The 26,983-nt window shown below is 39.0% G+C and overlaps 1 protein-coding gene across 1 annotated transcript in view; it reads right to left on the minus strand.

Moving 5' to 3' along the window:
• Positions 1-4,181: 4,181 nt before the first annotated feature.
• LOC126199100 (cytochrome P450 6k1-like) overlaps positions 4,182-26,983 on the minus strand; it is a 202,178-nt gene continuing 179,376 nt past the window's right edge. The window contains exon 8 of the mRNA XM_049935850.1: positions 4,182-5,021. Within this exon, the coding sequence (XP_049791807.1) occupies positions 4,849-5,021 (173 nt within the window). The 3' untranslated portion in view covers positions 4,182-4,848. The remainder of the gene's footprint in view (positions 5,022-26,983) is intronic.

A 26,983-nucleotide genomic window follows, 5' to 3' on the forward strand; every position in this document is an offset into this window, starting at 1 on the left:
CACTAGCTTGGTAGTAAAGGATGTTGTGTGCAACATTGGCTCGGCTTCAAAGAGTGCAGCACATGACCTAAGTTCATGGCTTGTAGAAAATAAACTAATGCTAAACCACAGTAAGACTCGGTTTTTACAGTTTCTAACGCACAATTCAACAAAACATGACATTTTAATTTCACAGTATGGGCATATGATTACTGAAACTGAACAGTTCAAATTTCTAGATGTTCAGGTAGATAGTAAGCTGTCGTGGAAAGCCCACGTTCAGGATCGTGTACAAAGACTTAATGCCATTTTTACTATTCGAACGGTATCTGAAGTGAATTATTCTTCGACACAAAAATTAGTCTACTTTGCTTATTTTCATTCGCTTATGTCGTATGGTGTTATATTTTGGGGTTACTCTTTCCATTCTAAAAGGATATTTTTGACTCAGGAACGGGTAGTTCGGGCAAGAAGTGGTTCACGAACCTCTTGTCGACCCCTGTTCACGAGTCTGGGTATTTTGACATTGTCCTCTCAATATATGTAATCCTTACTGTCATTTCTTGTTAACAATGTTAGCTTATTCCCAAGAATAAGCAGCTTTCAATCAGTTAATAGTCGGCAGAAATCAAACCTGCATTTGGATTGGACTTCCTTAACGCTTGTGCAGAAAGGTGTGCAGTATACTGCTGCATCCATTTTCAGTAAGCTACCATTCGAATTCAAAGATCTTGGCAGTAATCCACGCGCCTTCAAATCGAAACTGAAGAGTTTCCTCAAGGATCACTTCTATTCTGTCGAGGAGCTCCTTGAAAAATTAAGCTGATTCTTGTTGTATTGTTGACTGCATTTACTTAAACTTATGTATTGACTTTTTCAGGTTCATAAACATTTTATTTTTATCTGTTATTACTTTTATGTTTTAATTTCATGTACTGACAGGTTCCATGACCTTGGAGATTTGCTCCTCAATTTGGTCCTACGGAACTTGATGTGTAAATAAAATTAAAAAAAAATTACCTATGTCACTATGAGATTGGAGTTTCAACAATTTTTCAAAATTATTTAACCAATGTGCTTGTTTGGAGAGCTGTACTACGGAATCTTGTTTAATACATATTATACATTAGGTGTTTGACAAAAGGTGAATTGCACATGGCAGTATCCAGAGCCAGTGCATCCCTGGCTGTGTACAGTGCACTACCACAATGACATCGGTATATCCATCATTATACCTTCAACTATAGTGCAGCAAATAAAATTGCTGCTGTGCATGTCTTACTATCGTAAAAATATGTAAGGTTGATGTAATGTTAATAACATCTCATAACACACACACACCCACCCACACATACACACACACACACACACACACACACACACACACACTAGTGCAGTAGCAGTGGCTCTGGCAGTAGAAGCACAGCAGATTGTGGAAGATTGTTTTCGCTTACTTAAGAAAAACAGCATTTCTCTACCATTAGAATCCTATCCCCACAGACGGTGGTAGCAATATAAGTGTGAGACGTTTGTGTAATTTAACGATATATTGTGTGTTTACATACATGCCTGCAAAGACGTTCCTAGATGGGTCTATTCATTTCTCGCTGCTTTCACATGTTCACAGCAATGTCGTGATGATAGACACTTCTTAGGCCACCTGATACCGACCTATTGCCGTGTAGACTATCTAATTTTTAATGTTGAGAAATCGGAAGGAGTGATCTGTTTTACTTGGTAAAAGCTTTCTAATGCCAAGTTCACATAAACATATATTTATTTACAACAACCACTTCCAAGAGAGTTTTCTGTCATCTTCAGGTCTTAACAAAAAACATTTAAGACCTGAAGATGACACCAAAGTCTGTCGAAATCGGTTATTGTAAATAAATAAATATTTATGTGATACTAGCTTTAGAAATTTTGTACCATTACGACCATTGTTTTAACACACTAATAATGCAGGGACAGGTTTCCTTATATTGTAACGTGCATTTGGTATTGTTTTTTTAAATACTGCACTATCGTTTTCCGTGTTAAACATTTAAAGTTCCGTATTTACGTGTGTTTTTGGATGACAGTCTTGGGAAGTTGGTATTTGGAGTAGAGGAGAAAGAAACTGTAACAAATCCTCCGCCACCCATAAACTATCAATAGCGATGACTGCTGGTCATACATTGGAGCACTCATAGAAAAATCCATTGGCCACAATATGCTCCTGCAAAAAATAAAAACGCAATTGCATATGTCACCTGAGTGTTGTCTGGGTCGGTGGCTAATGTCTGCTGCTTCATGGTGATCGACCAACATAAGAGAACAAACGAAGAGCCCAACTTATGACGGTGGCTACCATACCGCAATGGTGGTGGGGGAAGGGATGAAATCCCAGTACAGGATAAAGCCCCTAAACTAGAGAAAGACGGGTGGGCATTTTTTGGTTCATAAATTATGGTAATTAAGATTAGACTCTTGTAAATGTTAGAGCACACGTGGACTGTTCAGAGTGGGGTGGCACCCCTTTTGAATCATAAATTATGGTCCTTAAGATGATGCTAAAAGCATGTTATTATAGAGGGGCAAAAATTATAGTCATGAAGATTAGATTAAAAGCATTTGGTCATAAATTAGACTTGTATAAATATAACTAGGAGCAAATGTCCCCACTTCGTTTACCTTTGGATCGTAAAGTACAATCAGTTATTTACATAAGGATGCAAGAAGAAGTGGCCTGTTTCTTTACATAAGGAGAACAAAGGACCAAAAATGGTTCAAATGGCTCTGAGCATTATGGGACTTAACATCTGAGGTCATCAGTCCCCTAGACTTAGAACTAGTTAAACCTAACTAACCTAAGGACATCACATACATCCATTCCCGAGACAGGATTCGAACCTGCGACCGTAGCAGCCGCATGGTCCCGGACTGAAGCGCCTAAAACTGGTCGGCCACAGCGGCCGGCAACAACGGACCATTTGAGCTCACACTCTCACTGCTCCATAACTTATATGGTAGTCATATATTTATGTTATATTTCGTTTAAGATCAAAGAATAATTATAGAATAACCCCATTTTTCTGGACAGTGATTCGTCAAAGATCACCATTTCATGTATGTATCGTATCGTTCAAGCTGTGAACTACGCCCACGTGTAGGACAATAATATGGATTATTAGCCAAAATTTGAAAAGCTGAGATTTTCTCAGGCTGCTGTTTGAGTCGAGATATTTGACTTTAGTTGTGGTGCTACCTCCTGTCTAGAAGATACAAGATGGCAATATCTACAGAGACTAACATTTAAGGTTCGTAGTTACAAGGTAAGAGATAAAATAACCCTCAACTCAAAACCTAGATGGTTTAGTAGTTTGATTAGAGCAAAGCCTCACCCAGGATACGAAATCTTTAAAAGAAATTGCTTTGATCGTCAAATCATGTGAAGACATATGGTGTAATCGCAAGTGACACAAATGACTTAGGGATGTAACCCACAGCGCAAGTCAGAAAGATATACCCCTATAGGTGACGCCAAGCAAGGTGAGAGAGAGAAAAGACAGATGCGGACAGGATGGGGCAGAGATGTAGACCCCGAGAGAAGTGACGTCGAATTATGTGAAGAACGAGATAATTAACCGCACTGAGACAGAATAATAAGGATGTGCTGAATATCGAATATAAAAATACTCCAACGAGTTTAATTTTGACACAGTGTAACTTAATGAGTATTGCCGTTGCAATAGGTAATCACACTGTAAGATAACAGCTGCTGTTCGTTACATCATTGGAAATAATAACAGATAATACTAAAGGAATGAGTGTTGGTCTCTCTTATTTCAGCAAACCATTTTCCTGCAAAATTACCTCTAGAAAGGATCGATGCATTCCGTCGCAGCGACACCACATCTCGAGATAACAGAGAACTGAATTTTATTGGACACGTGCAGTCTTCTTTTGCAGAGGAAGAAGATGGTTTAGGAATGTCAGTGCTTTTCATGTTGCAGAAGCTTTAAATAAATATTCTTACAGTCAGATTCAATAACAGGTACAGACAAATAAATTCCTTTGCACATAAACGTTAACCTTTTAAAACGAGACAACAGTAGGGATACTAAACCTGTCGGTCTGTGCCGGTGTATGATAGCACACTATAAGGATTAGGCAAGGATAGTGTGGGAAAACATATTGGCCACTAGGATACACACATACCGTACTAAATTGAGTGACATTTGTATTTTTAGTTTTATCTTGTAACGCATAATTCATATTGACATCTATTAAGTTGAAATATTTTCGATTTTAATAATTTATTTTATATTGGAAGAATAATCTTTGCAGTGAAACAATGTGCTGGTCAATGGTGTAAGGGTGCACATGACACGTGGCTGACTATGTAATCTTCCCCCTTGCATTTTGTGTCTCTTTTATGTATTTTTATTTTACATTCATAGCACGACTGACAAACTGCACCTTGTAGTGCAAGGCAGGAATATATTCGCGGTGGTTTTTTGTTATTTGTAGTATCATTCTCGATATCATTTATAGTGTTACACTCAGACAGTTGTTATATTAACACACCTTACTATTGCTTTTCCCAGTTTAGATCTGAAGAGGATCCGGTAGTCAGATCGAAACCAATCATCATTGATAACCAAAGATAGTGCTTCAGACGGTGTTTCTCATTCATTATACCAACGGAGATCACAGTTTCCTGAGACGTACTATCAATTATGAAAGTCAGAAAAGGTTCCCCCTGGTCTGTGAGCCAGGTGAGTCTGTCACCGACGCTGCCGGAATCGTCGGCGACGCCTCACGAGTGCTCTGCAGTCGCCGCAAGGTGTAGGTGGTGCGGCTGATGCCGCAGACTCCTGGAGACGGTCAGGACTGGTCGCGGAGCGGCGTGAAGATCAGCGGCACGCCTCCCACCGGGGTGAGCAGGAGCGAGAGCGCACTCGTCCGCAGCTGCGGAGTGTCCGGCGCCAGCGAGACGCGCAGCGAGCTGACGACGCGCGCCACGCACAGCTTCACCGCCAGCAGGCCCAGCCGCATGCCTGCCAACACCAGAGGCCGGGCTCACACCGACAATACGACAAGCCATTCGTCTCAGCTTCAGTCTCTCCTCAGTACACTCACGAGGATCAGAATTAGACTGGCCTACCCAAAAGTAGAGACGATACAAAATGCAGACTGGTAATAATCAGAAAAGCGTTTCTGAAGCAGAGAAATTTATTAACATGGAATACGATACAACTTTCAGGAAGTCTCTTCTAACCATATTAGATTCGTGCATAGGTACTGTAATGGGACGCGAAATTAAAGCGTCACCCATCCACAAGGATCAGCTCAGTTTGCAGGTATATATACATTTAATTTAATGTTTTGTTTATGTATTTGTAATATTTTGTTATGTTTGTAAAATATTTAAAGTTTTGTATTTTTGTTTTGTATGTTTCATGTTTGGAGAGACCAGCGCAACTCGCGGAAACAGCATCTTCACTGCCGGAACCAGAAAGAAAAATTCCTGGTCACTAGACCTCGCGGGTCAACGGCCAAAGAACAGCAGAAGATCCTGTGACCGGGTTGTTGCGCCGAACCTCCAACATTCAAATAAATAAAAATTTGTAATTTTCCATTGTAATGATGTTACAGAATGTTTAGTTCATGTTGTATTTTGTTCAGTTCTGTTTTGTCGAGTCTGATGTTCACATCTGTATGTAGCATATACGAAGACAATAAAACAGTGTATGCTCTAAAGCTTAAATACGTGTTCGAGAATTATTTATGAAGCGTTATATTGAGGAAGAATTATTACTGAATTTTTCCAAGATATTAATTTTCAGAAGAGTTTGATTTCGATTTTTGAATCTTAAAAGTTTTACACTCTGATTTTAATATGGGAAAAATAAGATAACTTGCAAGAATATAATTTCCTAGAAGAAACAAACGACATCTAAATTTCAAAAGTGTGCGCAAACCAGTTGGACTGAGTGACGTAATTTGGCACAAATGACTCAACTGAAGGTGTTTTAATTACAGTTTCGTTCAAGAATCTTTTATAGAGAACTTCAAAAGAACTTAAATAATTTTTTTAAGTGTTTTGTAAACGACGTAGGTGACGAAGTCTGCACATGGTCATATTTCAAACAAAAATCATTGAGTCATACGCGTCGTTACACTACCGTACGTAGCGTTTTTGTTTTGCATGTTGGTGTTCTGACAGCTATGGGTTTATTTATCGATTGTCATTTTTTATTTGTAATTCACTATTGCTATTTGAGTTTATATATTGTCATTTTTTTCATTTAGAGATGGCGTGTAGAGCTTGGGTGCTGGAAAATGAAGTGTCAAGTGGAGAAATCGGAATATTTCCGACCTGTTCTCCAGTTTGACTTCAATAGAGTGGTGACAGCAGCGGAGGCAACCAGAAACATTTCCGCCCTGTATGGGGACAATGCCTTTGGATAAAGCACGGCAAGCACGTTTTAAGGAGAATCGTGTAGACTCTCCCGTTTCAAGCGGACCTTCGCAGTTGGATGATTTTTCAAACGCATTAATCCACAATGATCCACGTCAGTGTAGCCGACACCTGGCAAATGAATGAACTCTGGTCTTTCCACCAACGTACGACATTTGTATGCACTGAAGGTGTATAGATACCGCAACCGCTAAGCGAAAATGACAAAACTCAGCGGGTGGCCACATGTGCAGCTCTGCTTGCACGCGATCAATTGGCTCGTGAACAACACCGACCATTCCTATCCTGTATGGTTACTGGTGACGAGAAACACCCTCTTTATGCCAACGTAAGGAAAAGAAAGGAGTGGCTGGGCCCAAAGAAAGCAGCAACTCCCCGTTCAAAGAGCTGCATGCATCCATAAAAGATACTGTCATGCATTTGGTGGAACAGCGACGGCGTAGTGTAATGCGAACTGCTTCTCCGAGGTGTAACAATCACTGCTCACATTTATTGTCAACAACTAAGACGTCTTGCAGACGAACTCCAAGAACAATGAACAGGAAGACTGCGTGAAGTGATGCTACTTCACAATACGGGCTCCCTGCTTTCTGCTAGACTGACAAAAAACAACATACAGTAGTTGGGTTGGGAATTCATTCCACACCCACCTCATTCACCTGATCTTGCGCCCTCAGATTTTCATCTTTTCCGCTCCCTATAGAACAACCTTCCAGGAGCTTCCTTTCCGGATGAAAATGCGTTCCGAACATGGCTCGACAAGTTCTTCGTCTCAAAACCACGTGATTTCTACAATTGTGGCAGACTGTTGTAAATAGATAAGGAGAATATACCGGGTTATCAAAAAGTCAGTATAAATTTGAAAACTGAATAAATCACGGAATAATGTAGATAGAGAGGTACAAATTGACGCACATGCTTGGAATGACATGGGGTATTATTAGAACCAAAAAAATACAAACGTTCAAAAAATGTCCGACAGATGGCGCTTCATCTGATCAGAATAGCAATAATTAGCATAACAAAGTAAGACAAAGCAAAGATGATGTTCTTTACAGGAAATGCTCAATATGTCCACCATCATTCGTCAACAATAGCTGTAGTCGAGGAATAAAGTTGTGAACAGCACTGTAAAGCATGTCCGGAGTTACGGCGAGGCATTGGCATCGGATGTTGTCTTTCAGAATCCCTAGAGATGTCGGTCGATCACGATACACTTGCGACTTCAGGTAACCCCAAAGCCAATAATCGCACGGACTGAGGTTTGGGGACCTGAGAGGCCAAGCATGATGAAAGTGGCGGCTGAGCACACGATCATCACCAAACGACGCGCGCAAGAGATCTTTCACGCCTCTACCAATATGGAGTGGAGCGCCATCCTGCATAAACATCGTACGTTCCAGAAGGTGTTTATTAGCCTGGCTGGGGATGAGGCGATTCTGTAACATCTCGGCGTACCTCTCAATGGTCACGGTAGCAGTTTTGCTGTCCAGCGCCATCTGTCGGACATTTTGTGAACTTTTTTTTTTTTTTCTTTTTCTTTTTTTTTTGTTCTAATAAAACCCCATGTCATTCCAAGCATGTGTGTCAATTGTTACCTCTCTGTCTACATTATTCCGTGGTTTATTAATTTTTCAAATTTATACTGACTTTTTGATCACCCTGTATTATTGATGACGACGTCTCAGCTATGTGTACGACTTTTTGATCATCCTGTATTATTGATGACGACGTCTCAGCTATGTGTACCTCTTGTGCTTATTAAACTTATGGAAAAAGCTACCAATTTATGCACCAATCCAGTATTCGTATGGAGTGTAGTCTTATATGGAAGTGAATTGAGCATGATAAGCAGTTGAGACAAGAAAAGAATGGAAGTTTACAAATGTGCTGCTAAGGAGGATGTTGCAAATTAGATGGAGATATCGCATAAATAATGAACAGGCTCTGAATCAAACTGGGGAAAAAGTAAATTCCTGACAGAACTTGACTAAAAGAAGGGATCGGTTGATAGAACACATCCTGAGGCATCAAAGAATCGTCAGTTTGGTAACTGGAGGAAGTGTAGGGACTGAAAATTGTAGAGACAGGTAAGAAAGATTCTAATGGATGTACACTGCCTGACAGAAAAGGGAAGTACACAGAAGGGAAGAAGGAAACGAAATGAAACGTACTGCTTTGACAGGGTATGTTATTCCAGTAATTACAAAATCAAGTCAGCTTTACAAAGAACTTGGCAGCATGAGCCCACTTATCAGTAAGATGTTGCACTCTCTCCGGACTGCATACATGCTCCGATTCGAATGGGAACGGTCTCATAAACACGTAGCATCCTCTATTGAGGCAAGCTGGCCTCCAAGTGTTGCAACTGGTCCTCGATCTGCTGAATACTGTTATTAAGATGGAGTTCATGTCCGAACTGTTCCCACACACAGTCTTGCTAATCACGAAAGTTGCTAGACAACACCATTCCATAGACACATGTCACGTGTGGACGCCCTTGTCCTGTTGAAACATGGCTCCAACATACAGTTACTTGAGGTGTAACGTATGAGGATGTCAGCGAGAAGACGATGTGCTCTCAGAGTTCCCTCATTTCCCTACGAGCCATGACATAAAATCATACCCGATGTCTTCCCAAACAATGACCCCAGGAGTGACACCACTGTGCCTCTCCAAACCATTGGAAGAGTGGGACCTCTCGAGAGATCACCATCATAGTCACTAACAATGGTCATCCATGGTAATGCCGAATCACAATTTGTCGCTGAACACAATACGACGCCATTTGTCAGCGGTACCTGCTTCCCAGTCATGGTACCACTCCAAATGCAGCTGTTCCTCTTGGGTGATAACGGCAGCCAGTGGATGGTGCGGTCATTCTGGCGGCTCTTAGTCTCTGACCAATGGTCAGGGATGGCACAGAATGCTGCAGAGAGTCCACTACTTCTTCTCGAATGACAGGCTCGTATGCCAAGGGGCTGCGATGTACCTGGGGCACAATACGGCGATCCTCCCTTGCGAGGGGCAGACTTGATCGATCAGAATTCTGACGACGAGCATGCCCACCCTCATGTACCCATGCATTCCACCACCAGGTCACTGCCACGTTCGAATGCCACTCAAAATCCTAATATTGCACTATTCGACCAGTTGGGCAAATGGATTCCCACAATGAGGCTCCTTCCAAACGCTGTCAGATGCTGATAACGTTGTCTCACATGAGCCACCTTCACAGTGATCACTCAACGTTTAATGATGTTTGCGCCCCTTACACATCCGACCAGGTCTGGTAACAACATTAAATACGATCACCAGTAATGCAATCTAGTGACTTTTCGAGCTGTTCAAAAATGGTTCAAATGGTTGTGAGCACTATGGGACTTAACATCTGAGGTCATCAGTCCCCTGGAACTTAGAACTACTTAAACCTAACTAACCTAAGGACATCAGACACATCCGTGCCCGAGGCAGGATTCGAACCTGCGACCATAGCGGTCGCACGGTTCCAGACTGAAGGGCCTAGAACCGCTCGGCCACACCTTTCGAGCTGTCACAGACAACTTTATCTCCAATCATTTACATACTCGCCGATAGTTTTTATGTCTAAGTAGTTACATTGACATCTTGCCAAGTCTTCTGGATGCTTCAGGTTTTTTGTCAGGCATTGTAAGTTGCAATAGCCATGCAGAGACGAAGACCCTTTCGCAGTCTAGACTAGCGTGTAAAGCTGCATCAAATCAGTCTTCGGACTGAAGACGACAACACCAACAACATTCTAGAATAATAAGAGTGGTGGAAGTTGACCTCGGGAAAGATACGTTAGCGTTCCAGAATAAGACTCGAGGCAACACTGAGGCTACGATGTACCTCATTAATAGATAGGTAAATCTATGTTTGTCGCATCTGTAGCTTTACAACATTGACTCGACTTAAGTCTCTCTGAAGACAGCAGGGATAAAATACGACAGCAGAAAGTTACTCTCAATTTGGACAGGAACCAGATTGTAGCTACATTATGCGAACAGCGTGAAAGAGAAGCAGTAGTTGAGAAAGTAGTGAGATAGGGTTGTAGTATATCCTCAAGCTTATTCGATTTGTGTGTTCATTGAACACTGAAGGAAATCAAGAAGTTTGGAAAGGGAATGAAATTTCAGGCAGTACAATTCCAACAAAAGTAAAACAAAGTTAATTGCAAGAAGTCGAATAAATCAGGCGATACTGGAAATAATAAGTGAACTTTTCTGTTTTGTCAGCAAAATGAAGCACAGCTTGTTGGAATGCAAAAAATCTCTGCAGTAAATAATTCCAGAATTTTCTAACACAACTTCAAGAATAATTTTAAAGGGCTATCAAGAACAATTTGTTTGATTCAAAGACAAGACAAGTGCGAGGGCCTTAATAATATTGAAAAATGTGAAGTACTTGCCCAAGATTTTGATAAACGCTCAGTTGGCCATACACAAGAATTAAAATTCTGAAAAAAGCAAAGCCTTTTGTGAAGATTCTCTAACAGATAAACTTTCGAAATGGTCGCAATCAAACATCACAAAATATATGCAAATAGTTTCCAAAAGAATGTAGATATCAGAAAAGATCCTCAAAGAGTAAAAAAGTCATCTTGGTACCCGCATTGCACAAGAAAAGTAATCAAAAGGCGTCAATAACTATTGACGAATAAGTCTTCTACCAGTTGCCTGTAAAATACTTTCAAAAATCCTAATGAACGCAACACAGGAAACTCTTAACAAAAATTTAAATGAATGGTTTTAAAAAGGTGGTTCCTAATTTTGGCAGATATAGATTAAAAGTTGGTTTCACAAACAACTGAATACTAAGAGTATCGTTCAGTCATTTGTGGATTTCAAGAAATCATTTCAATTTGTTGATATGTAAAACAATAAACAAAATAGCTGAGAGTTTCGCATCAGCTTTTAAATTACAAATCCAATACTAATTATTAGTAGAGCCATAGCAATATATTTAAAGTTTATGCGAGAAATATCTAATACCTTTAGCAGATGCAGTTATAAGGAACGATGACCACTTCTCTCAAGTCCCGTTCAACCGTGTATTAGAAGCAATAGCAAGAATTTAGAATTAAAAATTAAAAGAATATCAAATGTCACCAATAAAATGTGGAAAAACAAAATAATATATTGAAGTAAATTACATTTGTGAATGAGTTTGCTTCGTTACCTGAAAATCTAGCAGGTGCATTAAATACAAATCTATCTCTTGGATCAGATAGCCAATAGAATAGGTTTAATAATCTCTGTAAGGAAAATTAAATTTTAGTAACATAAAAACTCACAAAAGCTTTTGACGTTGCACAATGTACAAATACATAGGGTTAAAATGTTATCTAGGAGGGAGCTAACTATTATCTAACAATATATTCCACATAATGAGGAATTAAAAGAGACTTCATTACAGTTTGATAGATGGAATTCCTCTACGCAAATATCTAGAATGGAATCCATTGCCATACACATGACAGAAATGGATGTACATATGTATCTATGTTCGCCATCTCTTCCTAAAACAATGGACCGATTTCAACCAAACTTGGTACACACATCGCATACAGTTTAGAAAGAATCGCTGTGAAGATACCAACCACCTATCTTTACAAGGGATTAGGGTACGGGTGAAAACGTAGGATAGCCCATTACGCGCGAATTCCCATGTTTACTCATCCAATATTTGAGTATGACAGCATATAGTCACGTACAACAAACTTTACACGTAATTGCAAACCTTTACAAAACTTTTTCTCGGTGACAACCCCTACAAAATGTTGAAATGAAAAACGTTTGTCGCTTGCTACATTTTCACTGTAGATGGTGCCACATCACGCATGACGTTTTAATTTATTACCTCTTTACTACTACTGGTATTCACAACACTTTTTTTCAGACTGTAGCCACATACCACATAGACGTACCTGCAAAATGAAATCATAGTACGACACACAGTTCAGGAGAAACGACGTCATAAACAGTGAGATGCGTCAAAAAATTCCCGTATCACGAATGACGTTTGATTTATTACTTTTTTACTACTGACTCTATTCACAACATATTTCTCAAACACTATCCATGAATTCCGCTGTATGCACCTAAAAAAAATATCATTTTATGACATTTCAGGAGGTGTGACGTCAAATATTGAGATTCTCGAAGAACTGCTGCGTTATTCATGGCATCTTAATTTATTACTTTCTTACTACTAACTGTATTCGCAACAAATTTCGCAGACTGTGTCCATATATGTCGCTGAATGTACTTACAAAAATAGATCACTGTACGGCGCATAGTTCAGGAGATATGATGTCAAATGCTGAGATGCGTCAAAAACTGCGACATTTAATTTAGTACCTCTTTACTACTAAACCTATTCACAACACGTTTCGCAGACAGAAGAGCGTAGCGTTCCAAAGGATTGGAAAAGGGCATAGGTCATCCCCGTTTTCAAGAAGGGTCCTCGAACAGATATGCAGAACTATAGACCTATATCTCTAACGTCGATCAGTTGTAGAATTTTGGAACACGTATTATGTTCGAGTACAATGACTTTTCTGGAGACTAGAAATCTACTCTGTAGGAATCAGCATGGGTTTCGAAAAAGACGATCGTGTGAAACCCAGCTCGCGCTATTCGTCCATAGACACGGGTTCCCAGGTAGATGCCGTGTTTCTTGACTTCCGCAAGGCGTTCGATACAGTTCCCTACAGTCGCTTAATGAACAAAGTAAGAGCATATGGACTATCAGACCAATTGTGTGATTGGATTGAAGAGTTCCTAGATAACAGAACGCAGCATGTCATTCTCAATGGAGAGAAGTCTTCCGAAGTAAGAGTGATTTCAGGTGTGCCGCAGGGGAGTGTCGTAGAACCGTTGCGATTCACAATATATATAAATGACCTTGTGGATAACATCGGAAGTTTACTGAGACTCTTTGCGGATGATGCTGTGGTATATCGAGAGGTTGTACTGAAATGCAGGAGGATCTGCAACGAATTGAAGCATGGTGCAGGGAATGGCAATTGAATCTCAATGTAGACAAGTCTAACGTGCTGCGACTACATAGAAAGAAAGATCCCTTATCACTTAGCTACAATATAGCAGGTCAGCAAATGGAAGCAGTTAATTCCATAAATTATCTGGGAGTACGCATTAGGAGTGATTTAAAATGGAATGATCATATAAAGTTCATCGTCGGTAAAGCAGATGCCAGACTGAGATTCATTGGAAGAATCCTAAGGAAATGCAATCCGAAAACAAAGGAAGTAGGTTACAGTACGCTTGTTCGCCCACTGCTTGAATACTGCTCAGCAGTATGGGATCCGTACCAGACAGGGTTGATAGAGGAGATAGAGAAGATCCAACGGAGAGCAGCGCGCTTCGTTACAGGATCATTTAGTAACCGCGAAACCGTTACGGAGATGATAGATAAAGTCCAGTGGAAGACTTTGCAGCAGAGACGCTCAGTAACTCGGTACGGGCTTTTGTTGAAGTTTCGAGAACATACCATCACCGAGGAGTCAAGCAGTATATTGCATCCTCCTACGTATATCTCGTGAAGAGAGCATGAGGATTAAATCAGAGAGATTAGAGCCCACACAGAGGCATACCGACAATCCTTCTTTCCACGAACAATACGAGACTGGAATAGAAGGGAGAACCGATAGAGGTACTCAAGGTACCCTCCGCCACCGCCATGGCAGTTATAAGAGTCGAGGGCACAAAAGGGAAGCAGTGGTTGAGAAAGGAATGAAACAGGGTTGTAGCCTATCCCTGATGTTATTCAATCTGTATATTGCGCAAGCAGTAAAGGAAACATAAAAAAATTGGAGTAGGAACACTTTGAGGTTTGCCGATGACACTGAAATTTTGGCAGAGACAGAAAAGGACTTGGAAGAGCAGTTGAACGGAATGGACAGTATCTTGAAAGGAGGATATAAGATGAACATCAACAAAAGCAAAACGAGTATAATAGAATGCAGTCGAATTAAAGCAGGCGATGCAGAGGAAACTAAATTAGGAAATGAGACACTTAAAGTAGTAAATGAGTTTTACTATTTGGGACGCAAAATAACTGATGATGGTCGAAGTATGGAGGATATAAAATGCAGACTGGCGATGGAAATATAAGCTTTTCTGACGATGAGAAATTTTTTAACGTCGAGTACAGATTTAAGTGTCAGGAAGTCCTTTCCGAAAGTATTTGTTAGGAGTGAAACATGGACGATAAATAGTTTAGATAAGAAGAGAATAGAAACTTTTGATATGTGCTGTTATAGAAGAAAGCTGAAGACTAGATGGATAAATTACGTTACTAATGAGGAGGTACTGAATAGAATTGGAGAAAAGAGAAATCTGTGGTACAAATTTCTCTCTTTCAATTTCTCTCAGAACATGAGACATTCTGAGACATCAAGGGGCCACCAATTTAGTACTGGAGGAAAGCGTGTGGGTTAAAAATCGTATAGGGAGACCAAGATTCAGAGGGATGTAGGTTGTAGTAGCTATTCGTAGATGAAAAGACTTGCACAGTATAGAGTAGTATGGAGAGCTGCATCATACCAGTCTTCGGACTGAAGGCCATAACAACAACATGTGAAATGTATTTGAGATATATACATAGGCAAATTCACAGGTAAAAGCTCTTCCTAAATCTCTGGAGCGATTTCAACGAAATTTGTTACACGTATTAGTTACTGTCTGGGTAGAAATTCTGTGGGGTATGAACCAGTAGGTTCCTACTGTTGTGAGCATAGAGAGAGAAGAGGGAGAAGGAGATGGACAGACAGTGAGGGGAAAGGAGGAGATGGATACAGATAGTGGGAGGTAGAGACTGACAGACACTGAGGCGGAAAGAGGAGATTGACACAAATTGCGCGAGAAGGAAATGGACAGAGAAGGGGGAAGAGGAAATGGACAGAGAGGGGAAGGGGATGGACATAGAAGGGAAAAAGGAGGAGATGAACAGGGAGAGGGAGAGGGAGAGATAGGCAGAGAGAGAGGGAGGAGAAGATGGTCAAGAAAAGGGATGTGGAGGAGATGGACAGAGTGAGGGAAGAGGAGGAGATGGTCAAAGAGGGAGGTGGGAGGAGGTGGAATTAGGAGGGGGGAGGAAGACATGGACAGAGGGGGAAGGAGCAGGCTGAAAGAGAGATGGGGAGGAGATGGACAGACAGAGGGAAAAGTGGGTATGTAAACAGAGTGGTGGGGGTGGAGGTGATGTACAGAGAGAGGGATGGAGGAAATTGACAGAGAAGGAGTGAAGGAGGAGATGGACAGAGAAAGAGTGGACTGATAGAAAATTGGAATAAATACATACCCAGTCAATGTCAGTTACTTAGCTTTAAGTAACTGCAAGTGTTAGAGAGAGAGAGACAATATGAGGAAAAGATTGGATCTAGTAACAACAACAGATTCCTGGAAATTAAAAAGCATTTGCGAAATACTTAAAAATAGAAAAATAACAGTAAGTACAAACAGGAAAAAGACATATTTTTTTCATTAATACAGAATGAATGAATCTATGACAACAGAATAACAAAAAAGATCTTTTCAAATATCTCTGAGAAACGAAAATAGCTGTAAGCTGGATTTGAGGAACTATACATACATTTAGAAAGACACAACGTGAAAGAAGAAGCAGCAGGAGAAGTAAATATTTTTTGGACGGAAGTTTTAAAATTTAATAGGATTCCTAGTAAGAAGAGGAAAGAAAGCAGATGAAATTGTCTGAGCAAAGATACAAGATCCTTAGTGACATCATAAAAGAATGGTGGAGAAAAAGAAAGCAGGAAAAATCAGAATGGATTCAAAATTGACACATGATTCCCAGCTAACCATATTGAACAGAAAAGAAAATCAGGTCCAGTTGTAGTATTCCAGTAACAAGCAATTACGTATTACTGTGTTAGCAGGCAGTATGATTCGTGATCTCTGATACTTCACAGAAGAACGTAATTATTCATGTGCATTAAATGGAATCAACAACTCGGCTCTTCTTGCCGAACCATACTACAAATCAATCACATTGAGAAAGTCACAGAGGTCACATTCATGGGGAAGTGTTATGCGATACATATTGTTGCAAAATGAAAATCTTGAGAAAATAGCCATGTGCGATGATTGTAAAGTAATTCTTAATGTGGAAAAATGTGGAATTGTCTCTTTAATGAAACGTAAAAATGTAAAAGCCGTTGTCTACATGGGGTTAATCAGTGACAACGGAAATGAAAAGGTGATGCACCTGAGAGTAGTACTAAATGGTGATTTGAAGTACAAGAATCACATCTGCTCAACTGTACGTGGAGAAAATGGTTCATTCCTTTATTTTAGCAGCCTTTACATCGGTCTCTTGGTATAATTTTGTGATAGACATATGTTTGTCAGGACTCAGTTTGTTAGTTAGTTACTTACATGTTCCGCAAAGTGTTTGAACAATTCTCTTATGGAAATTATGTCGAACGAGTCAGTTTGGAGGATATGTAACACGCGATTGGAGTTAACATTAATAAACACATTGACTTTTTACCATACTTATAAAAGTAATCTTAAAAATAGGTTCTTTTCTTTTTTCACAGGTCACCAGTTTTTAAACAAAAATTCGTATATGAAATAAAAGGTTTCATTTGGAATATATTATTTTACGTTAAATTTAAAAATTGCTTTGCCGTCTGTCAGACATTTAACATTTTATGACGAATATCACCAGCACAGTGAAGAGCTACCTGCATGATGTCTGTTGGTGAACACCACTTGTTATTCTTATTACTCATTTTTTTGTTTTGTTTTTTTCTTCAGTCAGCACTTCCTTTCTAAGTGGCGAGTCAACGCAGAAAATTATTCCATAAGACATTACGGAGTGGGAAATAGAAAGTATGTCAGGAGGTTCATTCGTTTGTATCCAAGACTAGCAAAGTAGCTGAAGTTAACTGTTTAAGCAGCTCAGTAATGTGTGTCTTCCAGTTCTAGTTTTCTTCAGTATAAACAAAACAAAAAAATTGGAGCATTCTATTCTGTTTACTGATCACGGTTCATTTACAACATCAATTGTTGGTATGGCTCTATTTGTTGTGTAGAACTGATTGTAGTGTGTTTTCTCAAAATTAAAAGAGCGTCTATTTTCTCAGGACCACTTAATAATTCTTTAAAAAAACAAATAACAATTTTATTGCTCGCTTTCACTCTAATGGAATTTATTACAACACAAACATCGTCTGCAAAAAGTACCAATTCCACTTGATGAGTAAAAGTGGAATGTAATGTACATGAGGAATAGAGTGGACCCTGAACTGAATCTTGTGGGACTCTTTTTGTGATTTCTCCCCAGTCGCTAAAATATTCTCTCCTTTCAACCTATTTTGAATTATTCAGCACAAATTTTTACACTGTATTAATTTTGTTAGATATGATTCAAACCAGTTGTGTGTAAGGCCTTCAGTTCCATAAAACTTAATTTTTTCTAGTTATAAGAGAATAACATGATCTACGAAATCAGATCTATTGAAAGATCACAAAAATAGCAAAAAGCCATATTGTATTATTTAAGGCTTCTAATATTTGGTGAGTGACAGTATGTATAGCATTTTCAGTTGAGAAACCCTTCTGGAATCAAAACTGTGACACGCCAAGTAAACTATTACTTTTAAATGTGAGATCACTCTCGAGTACATTACTTTTTCGAGCATTTTGGAGGAAGACGTCAATAAGGAAACTGGACATTAATTACTGAAGTTTTTATTGTCACCTCTCTTAAAATGTCTGGAAAAATTTCCTGTGCTAGTGATGCATTTAATGTATCACCAAGGACTTGATTTATTATGTTAAAACAACTTTTAAGAATTATATTCGAAATTATGTCAACATCTATTAGCTTTTGTAAATCTATAATGTCAGTGAAAGATGTTGTGGCTACTTCTAGTTGCTTAAGGTTTTGTGGAACGGATTTTTAAATTTATTCTCTTGCTTCTTCAATGGAACATAATAATTTCATTTTTTCTGCTACATTTAGAAAGTGATTTTTAAAGAAATTGTTGTGAATCGTCAGTCACAACATTGTTATTTAGTATAATACTGTTGTGGTATCTTGTAAATTGATTGTTTGTCCTGTCACCCATTTGACAATATCCCATATAGATTTAATCTTATTACCTGCAGTATTAATGTCTGTCAGGACATGTATATTTCTGGACGTTTTAATGAATTTCCTTAAAAAGTTACAGTATCTTTTGCTGAATGCAAGTAATGTCAGATCGTGACTTATTGTGGCGTCTATACCAATGTTTCCTTTTAGTCTTGTACTAAATTTTAATCCATCTAGTTATCCATAGCTTACTTTTTTTAATGGAGTTTGTGGACAAATTTTAGGGAAGTCACTTTCAAATGCTTAGACAAATTTACAATGGAATATATTGAAGTTCACATTAACATCTCTTTCCATGTATACCTCATCCACTGCGCTTAATCTTACTCTCACTACATTTTATACCCTTCTCATTAATAAGCCTCCGTGCTCTGCACCAGCATTCCTCAGTGCTGTCAGGTGCTACATTGTTTATTTTCAGAAATTGTACATCTTGATCAGATAGTCCATTAACAACTCGTTACATATTAATCGTTTCATCCTGAAAACTGTCTTTAAGAATGTTATTAATCAGGGTCCTGCTATCTTGCTGCACAAGAGTTGGAACATTTACCGCCAAAATCAGATTAAAACAGCCAAATAATTATTCCAATTTCCCGTCAGAATGCTGTAAGAAATCTGTATTGAACTCTTCAAAAACAACTAACTATTTCTTATTGTCTTACAGGTTGCTTAAAAATGGATCTAGATTTCTCATAAATAGTTGAAAGCTCTCTAGAGGAGCTCTGTAGACAATTACACCTATCAAAGATGTAATCTGCAGGTGTAACTCACAAGCACCTGATTCTAGGCTCTGATCTGCACAAAACCTGTTTGTTTAAATATTTTTCCTTGTGTTCAACTTCTACTGTTGCGACACTTTCTTTTTTCATGTTCCTCCTACAGGAGAATGATGCTAATCTATATCTCTGATACTTAACTTCTATATCTCTAGTTACGCGTTACGGTACTGAGGAACTGAAATTTGTCTGTGGGAGACACTGCACGTAAAACATTTGTACGACTAATGCCGGCTTATTTTTCCAACATTAGGGATTCGTAATATGTTGGTTTAGCGAAAAACGCTGCGATTATCAAGTAGAAGCCAGCCGGAATTGTGAGAGATGATTTCACTCGGGAGAGACTGTAACAGAAATGTTGAGAAATCTTAGCGTGTCACAGTACGTAGAAAAGTAGGGGAGCAGGGACTGGTTAAGCGTAAAACCTCTGGAAGATACAGTGGAAGAACTGATATCCATCAAAGAAGCAAATGGGTATCAGGAAAAACTTGGCTCAGATCATTGACAACATGTAATTGAATAACAATTTGTCCATTTTATTTGGACTGTTGAGCTCCGTGGCCATGGATAATGATATTTTACTATAAAAATACAGCAACTAGCCACTTTTTTAATGCGTTTTATTTATGCCAATATGCATTTCGGGTTTGCACCCATCTTCAGCCGGCAAATTACATGTATCTTCAATTTCTACAGTGGTACAATCTCGACAGCAGTTTGGATGCTGCAGCTGGCCTGTGCAAAAGCAACGATTCCAATCATTTACTTCAATTTCGCGAGTTTAAAGTTACGCACTATCAGTTGTTCATTTTACTTACATTATCCTTTTCTTGTTTTTTCTTGGCTTTTCTTCTATTTTGTAGCAACTGTTGTAACAACAGGTATATATATATATACCTGCTGGAGCGCCATATTGTATTTGACTATATACTTTAGATGCATAAAAAATAAAAAAGTAATACATATAATATACATAGTTACATACCATATGGTGCTCCAGTAGCTATATAACAACAAGCATGTATTGGAATGTAATGTTGTGCAAAAATTTCAAAGGAATCGGTGAAGAATTTTTGGAAATACAAGACTTTGGAGAAACGAACTTGAATTTTTGCTAACCGTGTTCCTCCTTCACATTATACATATTTAAATCTACGAAAGTTCTTCAACAATTGGTGTGAAATTTTCACACAGTGTTGCATTTGATTACATACGTGTTTCTATAAAAGTTTGGGAGCGGTATGTGGTGAACTAAAATCTCATGCGCGTTTGTCCAAAATATTAAGTTTCCGAAAATTTTTCACCGATTGCTTCGAAATTTTCATCGAGTAGACGCATCTTTTTATATACGAATTTTTAATATGTGTAATTTATAAATAAATATGCAATATATAAAGAGGGAACGTTTTTACCAAAACTTTTGAAAAGTTCTTGAAGATTTCCTTAAATTTTTTACACAATACTCTAATGAACCTTCGGACGGACAACAGCTATATATTTGAAAAAGTATAAAATATAAATATGTATAAAGTGTACAATAGCGAAATGTTATTAGCAAACAGGAATGCTGTATTTATGGCTTATCGGCTTGTGATTTTAATAATACTACCGAATTTGAATTTACAGCAACAATAAACAAGGCTCAAGATCACTGAGAACGGTGATCAGGAGATGGACATAAGGGTGGGAGAAAATGGCCATAGAAGGCAGAAGGGAGGAGTTGTCAGAGAGAGGAGAGAAGAGAAGATAAAGAGAGAAGAGGAAAGAAGATGGACGTAGAAAGGGGCAGGAGTTCATGGGCAAAGAGTGGGGGGGGGGGGGAGAGGGTAGGACGACATGAAGAGAGAGAAGGAGGAAAAGACGGAGAAAGGGGTAGAATGTGATTGACAGAGACAGGGGGCAAAGGAGATTAGAGCTTATACCCAATTTTCACACATATTAGAATCGTGTGCTTTCTTTCTTTTCCACTTAAACAGAATGAGTGACAGCAACGCGTGGCCAGGTACAGCTAGTTTAACTTTATTAAGACACGAGAGGTAGGATAGTTATCTTCAGAGAACAATTTCTTATCATCATTTTGATTGCATTTTTCATATGTAAGAAACTATAAAGCATCGGAGGAATTGAGAAAGCTGATTCCCCTAGAAGCGTTTTTCCAAGTTGTGAAAATTATTAGCATGTTTGTATCGAAAGAAGTGACATTAACGTTGACCTGGTAAACAACTACGTAAGAGACGTACAAGCCGACACGGCCTGCAAAAGTTCTTCGCGTGCAGAGAGATCACACTCAACGTGTTTTTATTCAGAGTAAGTCAGTATTCTTCCACACTCCAGACTACGTGAAAAGACTTACATGAATGTAAATATGTCGCTAATTGTCTTTGTCTGGCAGACTGAACGTTTGCAGTGAAGTGGTTTCTTACACGCAACTGCTTAACTGACTAGTTCAACGGTATTGAGGCTTGCTGATACAGTAATTTTTTATGAAGAGAACTGTTTATTTTGTCTTGTGTCGCATGGAATGAAGATAAAAATAAAAAGCATCTGTTAAGAGAGAACTATTACAATGTCGCGGATATCGCTTCCGAAGGTGGTGAATGTTGATAATGAGGTATTACTTTGCAAACGATCAGTGAGTCGAGGTGTACAAAAATTAAAAAGGACTTAAGAGAATATTACTTCTCTCTCATTGAGAAAAAAAGGAAGAACAATCTAGTCGCCGAAACAGCAATCTGAAGCCGTTGAGGGTGTGAAGAGTAGTCTGGTTACGAAGAACATAAGAAAAATTTACTCCACTCAAGGTTCACATTACTCTTGCTAACATAAGCATCGCCAGCGTTATAAAAAGGCGAATACTGACGTCGACAACTCAAAAAAAATTTTGAAAATTAATGGGAAGCATCTGACCACTTAACATTAGTTTGCAGACTTATTCTTCAGAACTGAATCCTAGAAAATGCAAATTTTTACTCACTCATCATCAGTTATTTGACATACATTGTTAGATAAAAGCTTCCTCCAGACTTCATCATGAATTACAGCTATAAGAAAATAGTTTTTAAGCGTAGTTGGATTTTAACGCTAATAACGTATACACACCTGTCAACAGACTTTTTACACACCATTTCGATAAAAGAATCATTCAGATGAATTGCGGAACATTAACTAACTAACTAACTAACTATTAGCATCCATATTAGTCATGTGTATATTACTACTGTCGCTTATCTTACTTCCATTTTATCTTTTCAGTCTTTCATTAGCTCTTGGAATTCAGCAAGGAGTTTTTCGGTCCATCTAGGATCCATTAGCCTGACTTCATGTCCCGCTCATCTCCCTTTTATTTGTATTGTGACCTTAATATTACGAAAGCGTGCGGAAAAGTACTGCCCCCGACTTTTTATGTGAGAGCTCTTATGGCGTTTTAAAATGTTATTAACATTCTACATCCTTATTCTTCATGTTTACATAAATTGCAGCCCTCTGCCGCTAGAGGGCTCCGAATTGTAGCGTGTAAATTGGTGGTGTGTAACGTAACTATGTTGGTGCGTGAGAAACAGCGTGTTCTAATAGAGTTTCGAATTCGAAGAGTTAGTTCACACATGGAGCACCTCTCCTTCAGCATGGCAATTCCAGACCACACAATAACAAGGCGAAATTTGCGACAATCTGACGCCTTGTGTCCACTGTCATCGATTATCCTCCATAAGTCCAGGATTGGCCCCATCTGATTTTCATCTGTTTCCAAAACTTAAAGACCTTCGAGGAGTGGACTTTGATAATGATGAAGCGGTGCAAGCAGAGGTAGGGTTGTGCCTCCGTCAACAAAGTCAATCATTGTCCAATTACGCCATCAACAAACTGGTCGCTCGTTGAGAGAAATGTGCTCGTCACCAGATGACTATGTGTACATATGTGGACATGACGAATAAAAATGTAGAATGTTAATGACGTATGTTTTATGTAAAAGATCTCCAAGAGTTTTGATATAAAAAATCCGGACGGATTAGTTTCAGCAGGCTTTCGTACTTCTTTCATGTAACTCGTTGAACTGAGTTACCTGAACCAATGATGATTTGTTTGCCTAGATCTCCCAGTAGTTCTCACCATGCATATCTCTGCTGGCAACTGAGTAACGCCGAGCTCTTGGACGGTTCCTACGGTGGATTTCATTTCCAGATATCACAATTTAAACATCGTAATACACAGTAGGTATTAACGTTCAGTTTCAGACACTTGGTTCTGAAATACACAGTTTTACTGTTCTGTTAATTTACGAGTATTTTCCAGTCAGTCATGTGATCGTATTCAACACCTCTAAATTCAGGAATTCAGTTGGTTTTATGACTTCGTACTCATTTTCTATAATTTTCTGTTCGATATATATCTTACATATTTTACTCGCCTTATAATTAATTCTCAGGCTATCTGTCAAACTTTCTGTACCTAATTCTTCCACTAGGGTGAACGCTGATCTCTAGTAGAGATAAAATGTGCAACACTGTCGTAAACAAAACGCAACTAATCCAACTACGTTGAATTAACTCGAATTCCTTTTTCATTTCCATAGGTTAAGAACCTGAAACCTTTCTTTAGTGCTTAAGGGAACAGTATTTGTGATATGGAATCCTCCTGCCTGATTCCTTTATTTCTTTATTTATTGTTCTCACGATAAAGTCTAATGTGAATTGCACCATTCACGTATTTTTACATTTGACAGCTTATTAAGGAAATCTCTCTGTATAACTGCATCAAACCCTTCATGATTCAGACAATACAGGGCGAGTAAGATCTTGTCCATCAGTGCAACAAGTTCCGCCACTAGGTACGGTCCAAAAAAGAAACAAAGAGACAGATGGGCAGATAAAAATAGACACAGAGAAGGAGCATAGAGAGAGAGAGAGAGAGAGAGAGAGAGAGATCGATCCTACACGACAAGAAAACATTTTAAACTAGTGAAAAGACGTAGAAAATACTCCCATTTGCAGCGATTTTTCTATATACTAACAAAATCGCCAAGTTTAAGATCGAATAGATTTTTTTACGAAAGAGTTCGACCAATTTATTATGAGGCAATTTATTATGAGGTCGTTTCTATTGCATTTTTGTACTTTAAATTTGTGTAACAACCGCCACTGCATTCCCAACTAGCAAATTTACTTTTATTGACGTTACTTTAAGGTATTTTTATTCACAAACACATTTTTACCAGTGTATAAAGTCAATTTGAAGAGGAATTCCGCATTATGCAGCGCCACGTTTTATAGTTTCGTTATTACATAAAGATCTTCAGTGGGATTTTTGTACACTTTGTGTCTCAAAAATTATTTTTACTTGTTGACACTACTATCACATATTGCTACGTGATATTGATTCATTTTTGCCACCATTTCATCGTTGATTTCATTTAAAGTGTACTGGCACATATGTTAGGAGGAAAGCTTTGCACTTTTCTCAGTAGGAATGTGTTCTTTGAGTGTCACTTCTTGGTCCTCTTTGTCAGCAGAAGGCAGTCGTGAATCTCATTAGGAGGGACAAAGGTGCTTTGGGAGCTGGGAGTTTTTCACTGCAGTAGGGCCTCTGTCATCCCAGGGAATAAGTGAGCGCAACATTTTTGTCTATTCTGTTCCGGCATCAAAGGACGAGAAACCGAGGCGCCAAATGACCAAGGTGAGAAGGTGCATTGCTTTCACTCCAAAATTTGATATATCCAGATGATCTGAGTCGTCCCACGACCGTGCTAGGCGTGGAGATCAATCGAAGGAACACTGCTACATCCTAGTACCAACCACTTACTTGTCAGGGTACATTTTGCTTGCTAAAAGTGGTACGTTTCTGCCAGAGTTTCCCCGTTTATACACGAAAAAAGCAATATTCCCGTCCATCGCATTGGCAACAGCATTGAGTCATCCCCTTCATATAGACCTTTTGGATGGAAATATCTGTTTCGTGGTCATTCAGACGCCACCCAACATAAGGGTTACTCATCTCATGCCCGCTGTTTGCTGCTGATGAGCGCATGGTTTGCTGATTCTGGGGAATGTAAGTGTCGCAATTGTGGTAGTTGAATCAATACTCTAAAGTGCTCGCTACTTGCTTACTTTGTCAAAATACTTGTTTACTTTGGTTTAATTTGTGACGTCTTGTCGTATCGTTTGCATTGGTGAGCTGTACAGATGAACAGATCTTGTTATTTTTCCGTACAGTCTTCCACATTATTTGCTACCTCCCCACAGTGAAGGTATCACTTTGTAATTTCATTTGGGTTTCGGAGAACTTTACTCTCTGTTAATTTATACTGCGATTTTTGTCTGTTAAAGCAAATTGATATCTGTTAATCTCAGTCTTGATGTACATTCCAAGATCCTTTATACTGTGCTACAATTTTTCCTAGGTTACGCGACCCACTAATAATAAATATAACGTGGAGCACACTTAAGCTGCTTGTTACCACGGTAACGACGTTATCGTTATACGTAGTGACCAAGCTCAGCGATCAGTTATATTAAGAATTCAGAGAAAAGAACGAGAATTGCACTCGTCTTGCATGTTCAAAGATTTGTTTTATAAAGAATATTGCACTTGCGCTCTTCCAATCCGATCCATAACAGGGCGACCTTTTTGTTTTCTTTCGATTCGCGCTTTTAGGAAGTTAAAGTAAAACATATCTTGCGAGTGCAGAAGTTGTAGCAATTACTTTTGTTCTATTTTGTAGCTTGCAGATTAATCTGCAGGTCTATCGTTCACGTTACCCGCCTCTCTGTTATGTCTCCACACCTCAGACACACCAGTTTGAGTGATATATGAACGATCGGCTTCATCTTGATTTGTATGACTAGCTGAAAGTAAAGCCCCTGTCCTTACTCCATCAAAATGTTGTGTGTCTCTACGTGGCTTGCTACTGCAGTGCTGAACAGAAACTGAATGAAGCTGCTGTTGATACTGGACTACTCGCGGTGTGCCGCTGCGGCAGCGTTTTACGTTTACGTGACTGTAAAACGGCCACAAAGCACGCCAGTAGTAAACCACCGTCCGGTATATGGGCTCTTAACTGGATAATGCAAGAAGTTTCTAGGTCAATGAGACGTCTTGTATCGTAGACTACATTTTAAAACAGTATTCCAAGCTTTTAATGAGCAGTGTAGTAGAAATTCGGCATGCGATTCCAGACCGGAGTCAACAAGTATGACTCGACATAGTACAGAAAACGAGGATAGATAGTGGCCACTTATACGCTCTGAACGTATTAAAATATGACGATGTAGAGTCAACTTGTTGGCCACGATGGACAACACTGAAGTAGCAGTGTGTCCCAGTGTAGATTTTAAACTTGGTAAAGTTCTTGTTCGTGTTTAGCAATAAGTCTTTATGTAATATTTTTATCATGACACCTGTGATTGCTATAATTTGTTTATGTTTATTTGGGGGGGGGGGGGGAATGTCAGAGGTAAAAGTGTGGGTAGGTGATTGATACTAGACGTACTTCGCCGATCTCTTTTTTGTTGGCCATTACTCTGTGTGTGTGTATACGTTTATCAGTCTCAAAACTGCTTGATGCAATGATTCCAGGTTACATGAGCATACTTCCTGTTTT

Source organism: Schistocerca nitens, chromosome 8 (assembly GCF_023898315.1).
Source record: "Schistocerca nitens isolate TAMUIC-IGC-003100 chromosome 8, iqSchNite1.1, whole genome shotgun sequence".
NCBI classification, from domain to species: Eukaryota; Metazoa; Arthropoda; class Insecta; order Orthoptera; family Acrididae; genus Schistocerca; species Schistocerca nitens.